At 46.0% G+C, this 16867-nt stretch overlaps 1 protein-coding gene across 3 annotated transcripts in view; it reads left to right on the plus strand.

Annotated features, from left to right (window-relative positions):
• TNIK (TRAF2 and NCK interacting kinase) overlaps window positions 1-16867 on the plus strand; it is a 150455-nt gene that overhangs the window by 115303 nt on the left and 18285 nt on the right. For 2 of the 3 annotated variants that reach the window (XM_014887073.2, XM_088171032.1), the window contains 5 exons: window positions 4621-4785; window positions 6422-6661; window positions 8890-8996; window positions 11279-11442; window positions 12572-12669. In XM_014887073.2, the coding sequence (XP_014742559.1) occupies window positions 4621-4785; window positions 6422-6661; window positions 8890-8996; window positions 11279-11442; window positions 12572-12669 (774 nt within the window). The remainder of the gene's footprint in view (window positions 1-4620; window positions 4786-6421; window positions 6662-8889; window positions 8997-11278; window positions 11443-12571; window positions 12670-16867) is intronic. The other variant, XM_088171033.1, reaches the window with a different exon arrangement.

The following is a 16867-nucleotide window of genomic DNA, read 5'->3' on the forward strand; positions in this document are numbered from 1 at the left end:
AGTGCAGTGTGTCTGTGTGTTTGTACAAACGGGGAGGTTTTTCCATGAGGGCATGTGAGGAGGAGAATGGATCCCTCCTGGGGCGGATTCAGCCTGTCTTGTGGCTTGTGGATTTACAAGCATAGGATGTTAAGGGGCTGGAATGGACCTTGAAGATCATCTCCTCATTCTCCTTCCTGGCGTGTCCACAAGTCTGCAGGAGTTAGGGGTGGATACAGAGGGGGATGACTGTGAGGTTCTTTGCTGAGCCCTAATTCTGCATAGTCAGATTGGACAGCTTTTCCCCTCACGTTCAGGGCTGTATCCCTTGGGGTTGCTCTTCCCTGATTTTTTCTTTCAGGCAAAAAGAGGGGATTGTAATAGTTATGAGATCTTGAATATTAATTATTGCTATTCTGAATAGTCTTGAAAAAATTAAGACATGCATTGTCTGCAGTGCAGATTCAGGATCGTGTGCAAACTCTTTCTCCTTCGTCTCTTTGGGGTGGCTCCAGTAAGACTGGTGCCTGCTCTTGCTATTCATTTTTCTGAAGTTCTTTTTTGTTTACTTTTGTAACCCTACTCCTGAGCAGAAAGATCTTTTAATAACTTCCCTATCCTTCCTGCTAAGGAGGAGCACTGCTTGGCATCTTTTAGTCCTGGCAGACATGATGTGCATCCAGCATGTAGCTGGTCTTCTCTCTTGATAGTCCTCAGCTGCATCCACAATACCTGCAAGCGTTGAATGCTCAAGGGGTTCAGCTACCTGTTGCTAAGAAAAGGCCAGTGATATCACTGTTCTTGGCCTTTCTGAACCATCACAGAGATAGATATTTGTGTCTAAAATTCTTTTCACCTCTTTACACACTCGCTTGGATTTTTCTTTTGTTACCTTCCAGTTTAGTCTTCAGTCTCTTTTGGTGGCAGTGCACCATATGATAGGTTTTTCATGGAGTTACATCATCATTCTCCAGCCCTTCCAGTGAAAGAAGAGGCTTGCTAAGTGGGATTGCAGATGAGGTTCCAGATGTGCTGAGCTGCCTCTGATGGGAGAGACTTCCACCTGGGTGGTGCCTGTGCAGCTTTGGGCAGAACTGGGTCGCTCTTGTCCATCTGCTGGAGTGCTGAGAGTAGGTAGTGGGCAGGGAAAAAGGAATAAACTATGTCTTTCATTGCCTGGTTTTAAGTAAACCCTCTAGAACATTGCTAAAGTACTTCTGGCACTGTCTGCAAAACTTTAGCAAAGACGTGTAAAAAGGAATAATTTTTTTATCTGGGGTGAAGGAGAAAAGTGCTGTATTTAGCTTTCCCTTTCAAACACAAAGGCCCATTTCTTCTATTTCATGGGGCTGGCATCTTTTTGATGCTGTTGCTGGAAGCAGGACATTGGAAACTGCACGATGTTAATAAGAGCAGCAGAACATGGCCTCTTACCCTTTGCCAAAATCATAGGGAAGATGAGGTTTCCTGTTGTTGGGGAACTTCTCCAGCTTCCACCAATTAGCTCTCCAAACCATTTTTTCCTTACCTGTGTCACTTTATCTAGTTTCTAATTAAATGCTCCAAGCTGTGGCATCTTTCTGCTATTGGGAGCAGTAGTTTGATGTACTGCCTCAGCAAAGCACCCTTGGGAATCTCCCAGAATGACTCCTCTTGCCTCCATCCTGTTTTATCTTCTGTTTAGCCCTACTTTTAACACAATTCAGGTACTTTGCTGCATATATTGAAGGCCCACCTTTGCTGGCTCCACAGATAGATTTGTGCTGATACTTAATGAGCCTACCATGGTTCTTGCTATAGTTTAGCAATTTCCATACCCAACCCATGCATGCTAATTTAACAGAAATATTGAGACTTTGTTTTCCTGTGGGAACAATGAAAAGACAAGTCTGGTGCTCAGCCTACAGTTTCTGGAGGGTGTGTAAAGCTTATTTGGATATTTCCTGAGGATTTTGCATTATATCCCATACTGCCCTTGTTTTTATGCTTTTTTGGTCTGAAATCTTCTCTGCTGGGAGCTCAGTCGTCACAGCTGAGCCCTCCTCATGCTGTGCCCATCTTTCATACCTCTCCTTTATGCACACATTTTTCCACCTCACTCGTTTTCACAGAGTGACCCCAAGATCCTGCAGAAATGGGATAAAGCATGGAGGTGAGGCTGTGGCCACTCACCTTGTGGTTGTGTCCCTGCGTCCCCTGGTTAAGGGACTGGCCTGTTGGTGATGGCAAAGTTCTGGGTGAGGAACCAGCCTGTGCTGCATCTCTCACAGCTTCCCCAGAGCACACTCAAGGATTTCTCTTGATGCTGAACGAAACAGTCTGAGCAGATAGTCCTGCCAAGACGCATGGATGCACATTCCCTTCTGCTGCCCCTTCTACTCATCTTCTTGTTATCCAGGGTTATCCACTGGAAGTTAACTTGGGATGTAGCTTGGCTGCTGTCCCAGACCTGCCCTGTTTATCCAGGCACATCTCTTATAATTATGGACTGTTTGGGCCTTTTTGGAGATCATGTTGGGACGCTCTGGTGATCCAGCCAGGGATGTGGCATTAGCACTCTGAGCTCTGGTCCTGTAATTAGCAGCTCCCTTTGTTACTGACTTTGCCGTTATGGATCAGTAATTGCTAAACATGGTGTTGCAGCTAGCCAGGGAAAGCTTGGTCAGCTGAAGGATGAGTTTGGGCAGGAATATACCACACATGACTGTCCAGATAGGAGGGGACAGGTTTAATCAGACATCTTCCACATGGTGGCTGGCCCCTGTGGTGCTTTCCCACTGTTCAGAGCTTCCCTGAGAGAGCTCAGGGTTCAGCTGTGCATCACAAGCTGTTCTGTTCTCTGCAGCAGTCAGCACCCACATCAGCTCCTCCTTCAGCCCCCCTGGCTTTTATCCTGCTCTCACTTTGAAGTGATGGATTAAAACATTAGCAGTCTTCTACTGGGACTGCATAGACACTGCTAAGGATGTTTCCTGTTTTGGGGAATCTAGAGTTCAATTAGAAGTGGTCTGTACTTGACCAATGATGAACTCCTGGAACGTTTTGCTGCTTTTTCCCCCTTTTTGCTTAACAGTGGAATCAGTAGGGCCCCACCAAGCACAGCTGGAGAGTCCCAAGAGCATCTTTTGCTGTGCTGGTGCCACAAGGTGCAAGTGAGGACATACTGGCAGTGGGAAATCAAGCACCTTCTTCCCAGTACCCAGACATCTCCATTTGATCCCTCTGCTGCCTTCTCCTCCACAGCAGCTTGGACATCCTCCACAATCAGCTGCACATTAGGGCCTGGCACTCTGCCGGGGAGCAGCTGGAGCGCTCGGCGGCGGCTCCGTCTCCGCCTGTCGCTGTCACTGCCAGGGCTTGGCTGACGAGGAGATGGACTGGAGCAGCCTGTGACCCAGCACTCCTGCTGCTGCTCCCTTTTCAGAGGCAGCTCTCCTTGCCACCCTGTTCCCCTTCTCATCCCTGTGTTCCTTTTCTGTGTTTCTTTCCTCTGCTGAGCAGAGCTCTGAACGGCCTCTGCTCGCTGATGGGCAGTGCCTGGGGAAGTTGTGGTGACCTTTTAGGACACAGCAGTAGCCTAGGTGGCCCCTCATGAACTTAAAAAGGAAGCAGTCCTTCAGTAACAAAAATTTCTTACTTAGATTTTACTCTGTCTCATGCTCAGTCTCTGAAAAGGATTAATTTTTATTCATATAATGGTTCTTTTGTTTCATGAGTATTTACTTTAAAAAGAGCTATGCTTCTTTCCAAGCAAACCCGTTGTAAAGATTGCCTTTTAATGTGGCAAAATCCACAGTGGCATTGAGACATGCTAGGGGTATTTAACACTTTAATGATACATAAATAAAATACTCATCAGATCTCGAGGTATCAAAAATTCTGCATAGCATATGCTGCCTGAATACCAATGCACAGCTTAACTGCAGGATGGCACGGCTGGGTGAGCTGAAACCACTGTTCCCATCAAGGGTAGCTGAAAGCAGTGGGCTTTGGGTTGATGTTCTCCCTCAGTAAAAGAGGTTTTTCCCCTCCCATACATGACAAGATGCTAGACTCAATAAATTCAGATCAAAGCAAACAGTTTTCTGGCTGCCATGTTTATTCTTTTATTCAGATCAAACAAAACTACTCATTGTGGTGTTTATAATAGTGAAGGAAAATGGTCCCCTTGCTTAAAGATCCATTTGAGAAGAAACAAGAATTTCTCAGGAGTCATTTTCTAGGAACATCTCTCTGATGTGCGGCCTTTTCTTTATTTTTTCTTTTTAATTTCTTTATTTTTCCATTTAATATTCAGAAATTAATATAAATATTATATAATACTATATAATATAAATTAATGTACAGATTATATAATATTATATATTAGTATAAATTCAAGCAGTCCTTTTCATGCCTTTAAAATATATTTATTGCACAGTTTGATGGATAATTTGGATTCCATGATCACAGAATCCCACTTCGGTTGGGAAAGACCTCCAAGATCATCAAGTCCAAGCTGTGTGACTGATCACCACCTTGATCAAACAATAGATATGACATACCTAAAGAGAAAAGATCTTTCTGTATGTTTATGCATGCCTTGTATTTCCATTGGAAATGGGTTCTTTGGGGCGTTGACCCCTCTCCCCTGTCCCGCAGGTGGAGGAGCGCTCCCGGCTCAATCGCCAGAGCTCGCCAGCCATGCCCCATAAGGTGGCCAACAGGATTTCTGACCCCAACCTGCCTCCTCGGTCCGAGTCCTTCAGCATCAGTGGCGTGCAGCCAGCCCGGACCCCACCCCTGCTCCGACCCGTGGACCCGCAGGTAACGGTGCCCCCCCGCTGCCAGGACCCTGGGGGTGCTGGTAAGGAAACAAGGAAGAGTGGATGGAAGGGAAATAGCATCTGGCTCCCTGATTTCTCAGCCTTAAGCATATTCATGAGTAAGAGCAGCATCTACATGCATGAGTGTATTCCTCTTGTCACCTCCATGTGTTAGCAACATCACGCTGGTTTATACCTTCCTTTGAAGCATCACGTACTGGTTACTGCTAGAAACAAGCTGGAGGACCAGGAGGAACTGCTGCTCTGGTCCAGTGCAGCTGTTGCTCTCATCCTCTTTGGATCTGGTTTATGCAAAGGACTAAAACCACAGTGCCTGGTACAAAAGACCCGGGATGCTTTGATGCTGAGGATCATCAGAAAGAGGTTTTGCTTTCTTTGCTGCTTTGATTCAAGGTTTTGTTTTGGTTTTCCATTGAGTTGGCATCAGTCACAAATACATCTGGAGAGGGCATAGATCACCATGACTGTCACAGAGGAGGGGCATCATTATTTTAGAAGTTTCTCCCAGCCATGAGGTCTGCAAGTACTCTGCCACCAAAAGCTGTAGGAATATCAGTGCTGGCTCTGGTCCAGCCCCTGGAATTGCTCCCACAGACCCACAGACTCCAGCAGGGATTTCAGAGGGAAGTACAAAGCCTTTGCTCCAAGTTCAGCTGGGCTTTCTGTGGAATATGTGCCAACTAAGTACCAGCCACGTGTGGCACCTCCAATACAAAGTCAGCTTTAAACAAAAATGTGCAGGAAAGCCCTGAAGCATACTTTTTCTGTATGCATTGGGAAAGTGGGCAAAACCCCACTTCACCATCATCCCTCTGACTGACCAAAAAATTTTCAGTGACCTTCTCGGCTTTTTATACCATCAGCAGCTACAAAGACTTTTGTTTGGCAATAAAATTCTCATGAAAGAGTCAGTCGAAGCCCAGAGCCCCGTGTCAGTGTGTGTGGGCATACACATGTACCCATGAGACGTGGACACATACAGAGACATGGACGTAGAAATTTCAAATAAAAGTCACAACCCTGTTGTATCAAAGGAGTGCAGCTTCACAGAGTCCTGGGAAGAAGCTCTGATTTCACAAACTGTAACCTTGTGATTTTCTTAGATTTCCCAGAGCAGATGTCAGTATTCCTTAAACTTGTAACCTGTAGGGCTAATCCATGGGAGCCACCAAGACCTATAGAAGCTCATGCCTCAAGATATTTTTTAAGCCATCTATGCCTCAGAATTCCTGATGATTTTTTAATCAATTATTATTTATTATCGTTTCCTTCTTTTTGCTTTTTCCATTTTTAACATGGAAAATCCATGCCAAACCTCATTAGTACAACCACAGAGGTCCAGGTGTAGGAGCTGGACTTTGGGCCAGCAGCAGCAGAGCCTGGGGCGGGCATGGTGTGTGCGGGAGTGTGATTTTAAACAGATCTTGCATTGAAGTGATGTAAGTCAGAAGTTCCTGAAACCAAGGCAGTGCTGATCTCAGACCAAGGGGGCTTTACAGTGCATCCAAAGTGCTAATCAAAATTTTTTTTTAATCAAATTTAAATTTTTTTTTAATTCCTTTTTTTTTTTTAACTCTCCATTTTGACTGATAGTTCTGTTTTGACTTGGTGCTTAGATTCCACATCTGGTCACTGTGAAATCCCAAGGAAGCTCCTTGTCTGGGTCTCAGTCACTGCATGAACAGCCTGCAAAGGGACTGGCTGGGTTTCAGGAGGCTCTGACGGTGACCTCTCACCGCACTGAGATGCCAAGGCAGAACTCGGACCCCACCTCAGAAAACCCTCCTCTGCCCCCTCGCATTGAAAAGTTTGACCGAAGTTCTTGGTTACGGCAGGAGGAAGACATTCCACCAAAGGTAACACAATCGCTCCTCGCTTTCAGCACGTCAGAGGCAATCCCAGAGCTGAGTCCCTCTGGCAAAGCAGAGTGGGCAGGACCGAGCCCACCCCGAGGCTCTGCAGCGGGTGCTGACCTGCCCAGGGGCTGCATTTCCTCAGACAGCGTTTGCAGGACATGCTGGGAGCTGCTCTTGGCTGCAAAACAGCTGCAAAACAGCACTGCCCTCCAGCAAAGAAAGTTCTCGAGCTCAGACAGAGGCCAAAACAAATTAATCTCTTCTTTCCCTTGGATAAAAAACAACCTTCTGCTTAAATAGAATTATAGGAACATAAAATTTGTCATACTCAATAAGACGGGTCCTTTTTAGTCCAGTACCGTGCCTCGAGTTGCGATCAATATTTGATGGAAGACTTGCAAAGGCTCCAGCAGCTTTATACATTCATTGACATTTTGGCAGTGTCTGGCAGTACCTCTTTAATTAGGATTCTTCTGGACCAGTATTTCGATTGTGTTGTTTATACACCTTCACTTTGGAAGAATTATAACTTAGCCATTAAAGTTCCCCTTACAGTGAATCAGTGCTCAGCCTGGAGGATTTTTGCAGAGGAGAAATGATTATAAATTGATTAGTGACAGGGAGGCAGTATTTGTCCCTGATTAAGAGGCAATTTTTCTATGTATTTACAAAGTGGGTGACTTGCCTTTTTAAGAGCAAAGTCGCAGTTACCAGGTAAGCCTCCCTGTGCAAGGGATCTGTGGTGGTGTCATGGGTGTTAATAATGCTCCTATTTCTGCTGTCACCAAGCAAGAGGAGACATCAGTGCTCTGCTGAAGGGAGCAGCAAGCCAACAGCTCCTGGAACTGTCTGTGTGCTTGGCTCCTCCATAATGCAGGAGGGTGGCTGCCTGGTTTTAACCTAATTAAGAAAAAGCCCTGCAGTTTAATTTTGGCTTTTGCCACTAGTCCTTTGAGAAGGACACTCAGCCACGGTGATGCCCTGCATGGTGAGACCATGGCTACTGGGAGACGGGCTGTTCTCCAGCACTATGCAGTATTTTCCCCCTTGGCCTTGGAGGGAACATGGACTCTGGAAGGGATCGCCACCAGATCACACTTAGGGCTGTTGTGTTGGCAGTACCACCCATGAGGAGCCTGACTTCACACTGGACTGCCCGAGGTGGGTTTGATGGAAAGGACTGCCCTGAGAGGTAGGACCGGCTGTCTCTGTGGTCCAGGGTCTTGTTTCTGCCAGTGCTTGTGGCTGGATGCTTCAGAGGAAGGTGGAAAACTCCCCACGTCCTGACTGCAGAGTACCCTACCTGGAGGGGAGACTGCTTTGTACTGAGACAAGCTGCAGCTGGTGATACTGCTGTCTAAAGCATCGCCAGCTCTCTAAATCTTTTCTTATCTTTCCTAATGCAATCGTGTGTTTATTCTTTAAAAAAGCCAAGCTTAATCCTTTTTCTTGCTAATCCTGACAAGCCCTTGGCCTCTCTGTTACCTGGTGCAAGGTATTGAATGGTGAGTATTGTCTTTTCTCTCCACACCACCTGAGGTGCTGGGGGATGAGGCCGCTGCACCTGTGGCCATGCAGTGATGCCTGAGCTCCCACGGGATGGGGCAGAGTTCCAGGCATACCTGTCACTGCCCCGTAGGCTGTGGTTGCCTTTGGGTGTTCATGCTGAGCTGTTCTGCCAGCAGCAAGGTTTTGGCAGCAGCATCTGAAGCTCAATGGAGGTCACAGTGTTTAATCCCAGTGTTAGGTGGGTCAGTCTGGATCTTCCCCCTGTCAACCCTCTTGTTTGTCCACCAGTCAACACCTTCTGTCTGCTGGCATGTGTCATATCTGAGCTAGGTAGAAAACCTCTGTTGTGGCTGTTGAAATGCACTTCAGTCTGAATTTTACCTTAAAAAATATTTTTATGGGTTTTATTAGATTTAAATTATATATATTTGTGTGTGTATATGTGCATACATTTCTTCTAGAAGTAAGTGCCCTGATTGGTGGTAGCCAGGCTGCTCTGGGGGCTCCTGTGCCAGGAGCATCCTTGAGGGCACCTCTGCAGCTTGCTGCTGCCTCACACTCCTAAAAGCTGAGAGCCTTGTATTTTATAATTGCCCTAAATACTGCCTTTCTCTCAGTGGGAAATCAGCCTTAAGGCAGTGCTGGAAGGTGATCTCGTGATGGCTCAGGTGAGCAGTGGCCCAGACTGGGTGACTGCACATGTCTCCATTCTTTTCCAGGTGCCTCAACGAACCACTTCCATATCCCCTGCCCTGGCAAGGAAGAACTCCCCAGGCAATGGCAGTGCCCTGGGGCCCCGGCTGGGCTCCCAGCCCATTCGGGCAAGGTAAGGGCAGGGAGGGGATGGGCAGGAGTGACCCCGGCTGCCCCTGCTGCACTGCCCGGCTGGGAGCCCAGACATGGGCTGGGGTCCAGCCCTGCTGTAGCTGACTGAACACCACGGCATTTGCAAGGCTTCTCTTGTCTCTGGGATGAATTTTTGCATCCATTAGTGATTTGTACTGACAAGGCTGCCAGCACTGGAATCCCTGGAGGCTTTGCTCTCTTGGTTGAATGCATTCCTGGGCATTGTAGGGTTTGGAGGTGGATGCTTCATCTGCTGCTGTGGAATCAAACAGGAGCTTGGGTGCTCCCCTTAGTGGAATTAAGTCCTGGTTCTCACCTCTTCCATATCAGTGGATCCCCCTAAGCCAGAGGGGAGGTCTCAGTGGTACATTCCATACATTTCTTATGCATCAGGGCAGTTTTTTCACAGATAATGACTGAGGAATGTGCTGCAGGACAGACACTCATAGGACTTGCTGAGATCTTCTCTAGATGTAGATCAAGGATTAAATTCCTTTCAGCTTCCTAGGACTGGGCCTTTAGCTTAGCCAGATCCAGCTCTGTGGCACAGCAGTGAGCCCCTGAGGAAGGTGCTGTGCCACCTCGGTGGTGCCATCTCTGCCGTGTCACAGCTATCCCTGGGCATGTTTAAAACGAGCAGGGGAGCTGACAGGCTCTGCTCAGAGCTGGATGGAAAAAAACACAGCTTAGTCATGCGAGAGCTTGACTAAGAACGAGACCTCCTGGCAGATCCCAGGAGAAATGCAAGTTCCAATTAGCTTTGCGTGAGGAAGCTCCTTGGTTCCTTCTTCCTGCCTTGTCCTCAGAGGATGAGGTCAAAAAGTGAACGTGGGGATGTTGATCGTGTGTGCTGTCACCATTTTGAGCACACGCCTCCCGTTCCAGCTCAGTGCCCCCTCTGTGCTTCAGCAAACTCCCAGGCAGCAGCCCGGAGTCGCTGGCAGGGGCAGCAGTAGGAGGAAGAGTATTTTTTGTTGTTCTTTTTTTTTTTTTTTTTTTTTAATTAGGGAAAAAGCATATCATGGTTTGTTGCTCTTCTTTGCCAAAGGCTGAAACATTCTGAATTCTTGAAAATGTTGTTCTTTTAATTAGCTGCTGCTTGAAGGACAGTTTAAAATGCAGAGGGATATTGGACTGTGTAGTCTTTATAAGCGATGGTATTGAAAGTAAAAAGGATAATGGGAATCTGGGATTCAAGTTCAAGGTTGCCCAGTGTTTCCTGCACCCTCACTGTCCCAGTCCTGGTCAGTGCAGGTAAATACATCAGTTGCCAAAGTTTTCAAATATACTTCATTAGTTAATTTAGCTAAGGACATCAGCCATACAGCGTGAGCTGGTGGCCTTCAGTTTGATGAAAATTGGAAATTATTAGGATGCTACCACATATCCATTAAACTTAAGTGTTCATTGAAATTATTTCATACTTCATTTCTCTCACAGTAATGCAATGTTTTCCCCTTTTCTCCGTTTCTCCTATTGGCTCTTCATTCTCCCCATGCATAAATGTAGATATTACAGAAATATCCCTTCTTTTATTTGTCACCATGTTGTGACAAATGAGGGAATATTTACTATATATTTTAAGGAGGCCTTTGAATAAGATCACTTCCAGAAACATTGTATAAAACCAAATTGCCTAACTCTGTATGAACATCTCCTCTGATGTCATTTCAATGCCAAGTAAGAATTAATTTCCTAAAGGCATCTGATACCCAGAAAGATATTAGTCACTCCTTGTGTATCAAGGGCACTTTTTATTCTAGATTTATCTGTGTTCACAAGGGTGAGAGAAATCAAGGAGGAAAAGTGGATATCTGATGCAAGTTTGAAGTGAAGCCATGAAAATTGGGAGCTGTGAATTAAGTGATACAAGTGATCTGCAGCCTTGTTGCAAACTCGAGATCCTTGCTTTGCTGAAGTCTTTGTCTAACAATACATCACAAATTCCTGCTTTTATGAAGAATTTTGGTGGCTAGTTAGGTAACTCCAGCTTTGCAAATCTATAGATGGGATCGAGAGCAAAGAATCTTTTAATGGTTGCCAGATTTTGTAAAAATAAGAGCAGAAAGCTTCTCTGGGCATTTTTTTTTTTTTGTCGTGGTCATAGTGCACCCAAAATTGGTGACCTCAGCCCTGTCTCCTCCAGCTGAGGAGGATTCTCTTGGCCTCTGCAGCCACCCCTGTCAGTGTGGGAAGGGTCTGGAGCCCTGGGGGTGGGTGTGACTCTGGCTGATGGTGCCTCTCTGTTTCATCCTCCTGCAGCAACCCAGACCTGAGGAGGACAGAGACCATCGTGGAGAGCCCCTTGCAGAGGACCAGCAGTGGCAGCTCCTCCAGCTCCAGCACTCCCAGCTCCCAGCCCAGCTCCCAGGGTGGATCCCAGCCTGGCTCCCAGGCTGGCTCCAGCGAGCGCAACAGAGTCAGAGGTGAGCTTGGAAACATCCCTCAGCACCAGGCACATTGTGAGGCTTCCTGACAGGCAGGAAGGGCAAGAGGTCTGTGATCTCACGCTTGTTTTTAAAAAAAATTTAAAAATCCAATGATCCATCATTTCTGATGTGCCTTTGTGACTTGCTGGCCTCCTTGCAAAAAGAGTTGCCAACAGCCCCATTTCCCTGGAGGCTGATGTAGGATGCCCACAGCATCACTCTGCCAAGTAGCCTGTACAAAAGGAGATGGGGGTTATGCTTTAGGGTAAACAAAAAAAAAAAACAACCAGTGTGCTTCTTGTCTTCATCCACCAGTTGCACCTCTTCTGACATGGTTTGTTTGGGAGTGTGTTTCACTTTTAATTGATGTATAATTTTTGGGGGGGCTTATCTTTATGCCCAAGATGGGACCAAAGGAGTGATGTAACCTCTAAGAAGCTTTCTCTCACATGCTTTCACCAGGCAGCCATGCTGACATATTTATGTTTGTAGCCAAATTGTTTCCTCTCATCCTAGAAACCCTCTTAAAGATATTCCATTCTCCTGTTTAATGGCAATGGAGTAGTGGAGTTACCACAGCCCATACACCCCAAATCTGCATTCTGGCACAGCCCCACACTTCCAGTCCCCAGGGCTGAAGAGCATTAAGACAAATGCTGACTCCATGCGTTGAATATTTTATGACTTGGCCATAAGATGATGGTGTCTGTTGTTGAAATCTTCAGTCCTCTAGGTAGTCAATAAAAAGAGTTTGTAACCCATTGTCATTTTGGGTTTGGTTTTGTTTTTATTAATGAGGAATCCTGTGACAAATATTGTCCTAGCAATGTCAGATGCTGCAGTGCTTTTCATTTATCACATGCCCTGCTCTTCTGCAAAGTAAATTTGTTTCTTTAGTAGAAAAGGAGCAGTAGCTCTGTGAGAGGGCTGTTGGTGGAGGCTGGGCAGGATTATGGTTTCTCTTGCTCTGTTGGTGGAGAAGCAGAAAGGAGCAGGAGGGTTTTTCGAGACAGCAGAAGCAAAGTGATGATGAAGCCCCTGTTCCCACCTGCCCCAATTGACATGATGCAGTGGTGGCTTTTGGCAGCATTTTAATTCCCACTCTCTCCACCTGCCTTTCACCCAGGGAATGCCAAGCCTGAAGGGTCCCCTGTGCTATCCCATGAGCCTGCCAAGGTCAAGCAGGAGGACAACAGGGACGTGACACGACCGAGCCGACCCGCTGTGAGTCCTCAATTCCTTCCCATGGGAATGCTGCCAGCTGGCTTGGCCACGTTTCCCTTCGGTGCGGTGGCACAACCGTGGGGACCCCAAAAACGAGGCTAGTACTGCTGCTGCTCCAGCAGAGAGACTGGAAAGCAGCAGTACAGCCAGAGCCCCTGGGAGATTTGAATGCTTAAGAGAGTGCATGAGTTTTTACCAGGAGCCCAAGCCTAGGGGAAAGCACTTAAGCCTGTGTTTCCAGGTGAAGCAGACGCTTAAGGGCTTTGCTAGCTTGGGCGCGGCGGTGGCCGATGGCACATTGTTGTGTTCCGTGCTGCATGTCCCCCGCAGCACCCGCCGAGGGATGCTCTGCTCATGAAGGCTGGGCAACCAACCAGCCCCCAACAGCCTTCCCAGCTTAAAACCCCACCTGGTAGTGATCTCTGTACACTCCCCTACTATTATTCTGAGCAAAATCTCATCCGAAGTGTTTCCTCCTGGTTTAATGCTGGTGACATTTGTATCTTAAAACTGCAGAGTCAGCCTAAAAATATGAATTTCCACTGCTTCTCTATTTTAATGTGTACTAATGTTTTGTTGATGATGTTTTTTTTCTCTACACTCCACAGCGTTGAGCTAACAATTCTAATTTTATTTCTAACCTGCTTGCCCTTCCTCTGGCTTTTTCCTGTCCCGATCTGTTTCCTCTGATGCTGATTATTCTTCCTTTACCCACAGAGCTATAAGAAAGCTATAGATGAGGTTAGTGATATCTTTTCTCAGTGGGTCATGCCTGTGCAAGGTTGACTAGTTAGTGCTTAATTCCAAGCTGGGTTTTCTTGGTGCTGGCGTTGATAAAGGTGGCGATGCGATCTCGGGTCGGACGGGAGAGCGAACTGGTGGCGTTCGGGAGTCCGCCCGCGGGGAGGGGACAGCACTGCTGGTGTGCTCTGCTCAGCCCAAAACCTGCTGGCCACACCACTTGCATGGAGGCCAGGGCAGAGGCATTCCAGCGTTCATGTGGGGGAGCAGGTGGTGCTGCTTGTTCAATGTACTGGAAAGAGGAGGAGCGAGAGCGGACGTTTCTCATTTCGGTGGAAGAAGTGGGGCAGCTGGACCCCTCACCACATTCTGCTCTCAGCCACAGCCCTTGGCCACCTGCTGATTTCAGCGGGGCCACCAAGTGCTGGTTGAAATGTGTTCTAAGCCTAATTCAAAAGAAGGCACTTGAAAAACCAAGCAGTGGAAACCACAGTGGGTTGTTCATTCTCATGGAGCAGCATCCACTGCAAAGCCAGAGTCAGCAGAGCCATCTTGGGTGTTGATGGCAGCGCTGGTTCTCATTCATCCTCTTAAAAAATGAGAGTTCTGAAGTACACCTTTTTCACTTATGATAATATTTTAAATGTGCATTTGGCAGTGGTGGATGTTTAAACATTCAAGGGAAAAGACCCATCATTCCTGATTTAACATTTAACTTGCCTCACACGTGCATTGCTGTGCACATTGCTGATACTGGTAACTGCAGGGCTGTAGTGGAAAGCAGCCTCTTCTGCAGCCTCTTTCATCTAAAAATAGAAGATATGAAAGAAGGAAGCTGTGCTGGTTAGTTAACTTGTTCTCTTGGATAAAATATGAGCAATACATTTTGTTTAATGAGCTGCTTTGTTAAGAAAAAAGCACATAAATCAGTGTCTAAATAGAGGCAGCGTGTGTGCTAAATTCAAGCTCAAGGAGCAATGTGATTTCAGAAACCAATCTTACTTGATTCCAGCAAATATTAAATCTAAGGAAGGCTTTGTAATTAAAAGTAATTAAAGGGCACTGACACCACTAACTTATGTATTATGTCACCCTCAGTAATAACACTTGGAACATGTGTGGAACAGAGCACTTTCTCTGTAGTTGTCAGATTGTTTTTGGTCCAGGAGCAACTTGGTGAAGATGTTTCATCCCACAAAGTGCTCATTACTTACAGAAAACGATAGCATCAAAGAATTAACCATCCCGAGGCAAAGCTTTAACTAGGAAATATGAGTTATCTGATGATATTGTCTGGGAGTATTATTGCTCTTATAACTTGCAAATTAGTTAGTAAAAAGTAATTAAGCTGATTTTTAAAATACTTGACTATTTTCTAGTGATGGCCAGAAAAGGCTGATAGGGTGCCTTGAAGCACATTAGAAGTTGAAGGTGCAAAAAATAAGTCATTTTTACAGTCCAGTGCTGTGACAGGGAGGAGTTCAGTGCTAGTCCTGCACTGCAGAAGTCCAGCTGCAGTTTTAAGAGGCTCTTACACAGTCCTAAAAGCTCTTTTAAAGTGAGAAGCTCTAATTCAATTCAAAGGCAAGTGCTCAATAAAGAGCATGTTTGATACTCTAAATGGAAAGCATTGTTAAGCTGCTGAAATTGTCACTGGTTCTTATTTAAGAAAAGAAGCAGTTGTATCAGAGAAGCTGCTACAGCACTAATTAAAATAATTAGTTGTCGTGACTGCAGATTTGACTCTATTTCAATCCCAAACATGTTGGCATTGAAAAGGAACTCTTGAAATACCACAGTCTCTCTTTAATCATGATAAAGAGCCTTTCTTTAAAGGTACAGAGACCATTTGGAGGGATACAGAGCTACAGAGAATGGTTTGGGTTGGAAGGGACCTTACATCTTGCTCCCACCCGGTCCATAAGCAGAGACACCTTCCACTATCCCAGGTTGCTCTAAACCCCATCCATCCTGGCTGGATGGAATGAATATTTCCAGAGACAGGGCAGCTACAGCTTCCCTGGGCCACCTGTGCCAGGGCCTCACCACAGTCTGAATAAAGAATTTTTTCCAAATATCTAATATAAACCTACTCTCTGTCAGTTTGAAGCCATTCCCCCTTGTCCTGTCACCCCATACCCTTGTCCACAGTCCCTGTCCAACTCTAGTGGAGCCTCTTTAGGTACTGGAAGATGCTCTGAGGTGTCCCTTGGAGCCTTCTCCAGGATGAACAACCCATATAAAACCCATCAGAGGTACCTGCTGTAAAACAGGGATTGAACAATTCTGGGTTTTTTTAAAAAGCAAGGCCTTTTTTTGCTATGGTTATACTTATGGGTCTGATGCAAAGCTCTCCAATATCCAGGGGAGTCTCTGTGTCAGAGCCCGGGCAGGGCAGAGCTGGGAGCAGAATGTGCAGCTGTCACCGGTGGGAGCCCACCGGGAAGTGTGGGTCATCAGCAACCCAAGCACAGATTGCTTACAAAACATTCCTACCTCACCATTAAAAAATAAACTGGGTTTGCATCTCAGCCATAGAGCTTTTCCATCCTTTTCTTCACGTGTTGACAGGATAGATTTTAAGAGCTCCTTTTGCAACCATAATTAATATTGCCGTAGTCGCCCTGCTGGAACGGTAAACTGGAAATGCAGTGAATGAGAGTATGGCCATAAGACAGTTGTGGAATTTAGTCTTTTTCAATGAGTTTCTTTCTCCCTGATCCTTTATCTCTGACCGAATGCACTGATGCCTACCTCGGTCACTAATATAGGGAGAAATGGTAAGACTGACAATTGCGATGCTTTGTTCGTCATGTGCATGTCTTGTGCAACAGAGTTCTCTAACCCATTCTAATTCGAGCTCTCATGCTTTTCTGCCCTACTGCTTCCCCCTGCATTGCTATAAAAGCATGTAAGATAACAAAAAGTCTCTTTTCTACACGGTGCCTGCCATGTTCCTTGTTTTGAAATAGCAGTGTCTATTTTATATGACTGTCGGGTCTGAGACCTCATCAAAGTCATGGTAAACTGAAAAATTATGACTAGGCTTTCGGACTGCTCCTATCTTTTTTTCTTGTTTCAAGTCTTTTTTTTTATTTTGTTTTATTTTCCCCTTAGCTTGTAGGCTGCCACATTTCACATAAAGTGCTTAATGGGTCCCGCTGAGGGATTTTTTTTTTTTTAATTATTATTATTTTTTGATCATGTGGCTGACTCAGAGCTCCAAAGTCTGGCTGAGCTGGGCGCTTCTCCTCGTGCTCCTCACCGCCTCTCGGCAGCCGCCCGACAGCGGAGACTCACCATGGAAGCAGCTCTTGACGTGGGGATTGCACCACTCCATGGGAGATGCTGTCATTGCTTCCTTCCCAAATGCATTTATTACAGAATAAATACCATTACGGGGTCTCTTTGAGAAGTTTGAAAGAAGAGAAAACCCTGCAGGAGAAATTCTCCGAGC

This window comes from Sturnus vulgaris, chromosome 10, assembly GCF_052056855.1.
Source record: "Sturnus vulgaris isolate bStuVul1 chromosome 10, bStuVul1.hap1, whole genome shotgun sequence".
NCBI classification, from domain to species: domain Eukaryota; kingdom Metazoa; phylum Chordata; class Aves; order Passeriformes; family Sturnidae; genus Sturnus; species Sturnus vulgaris.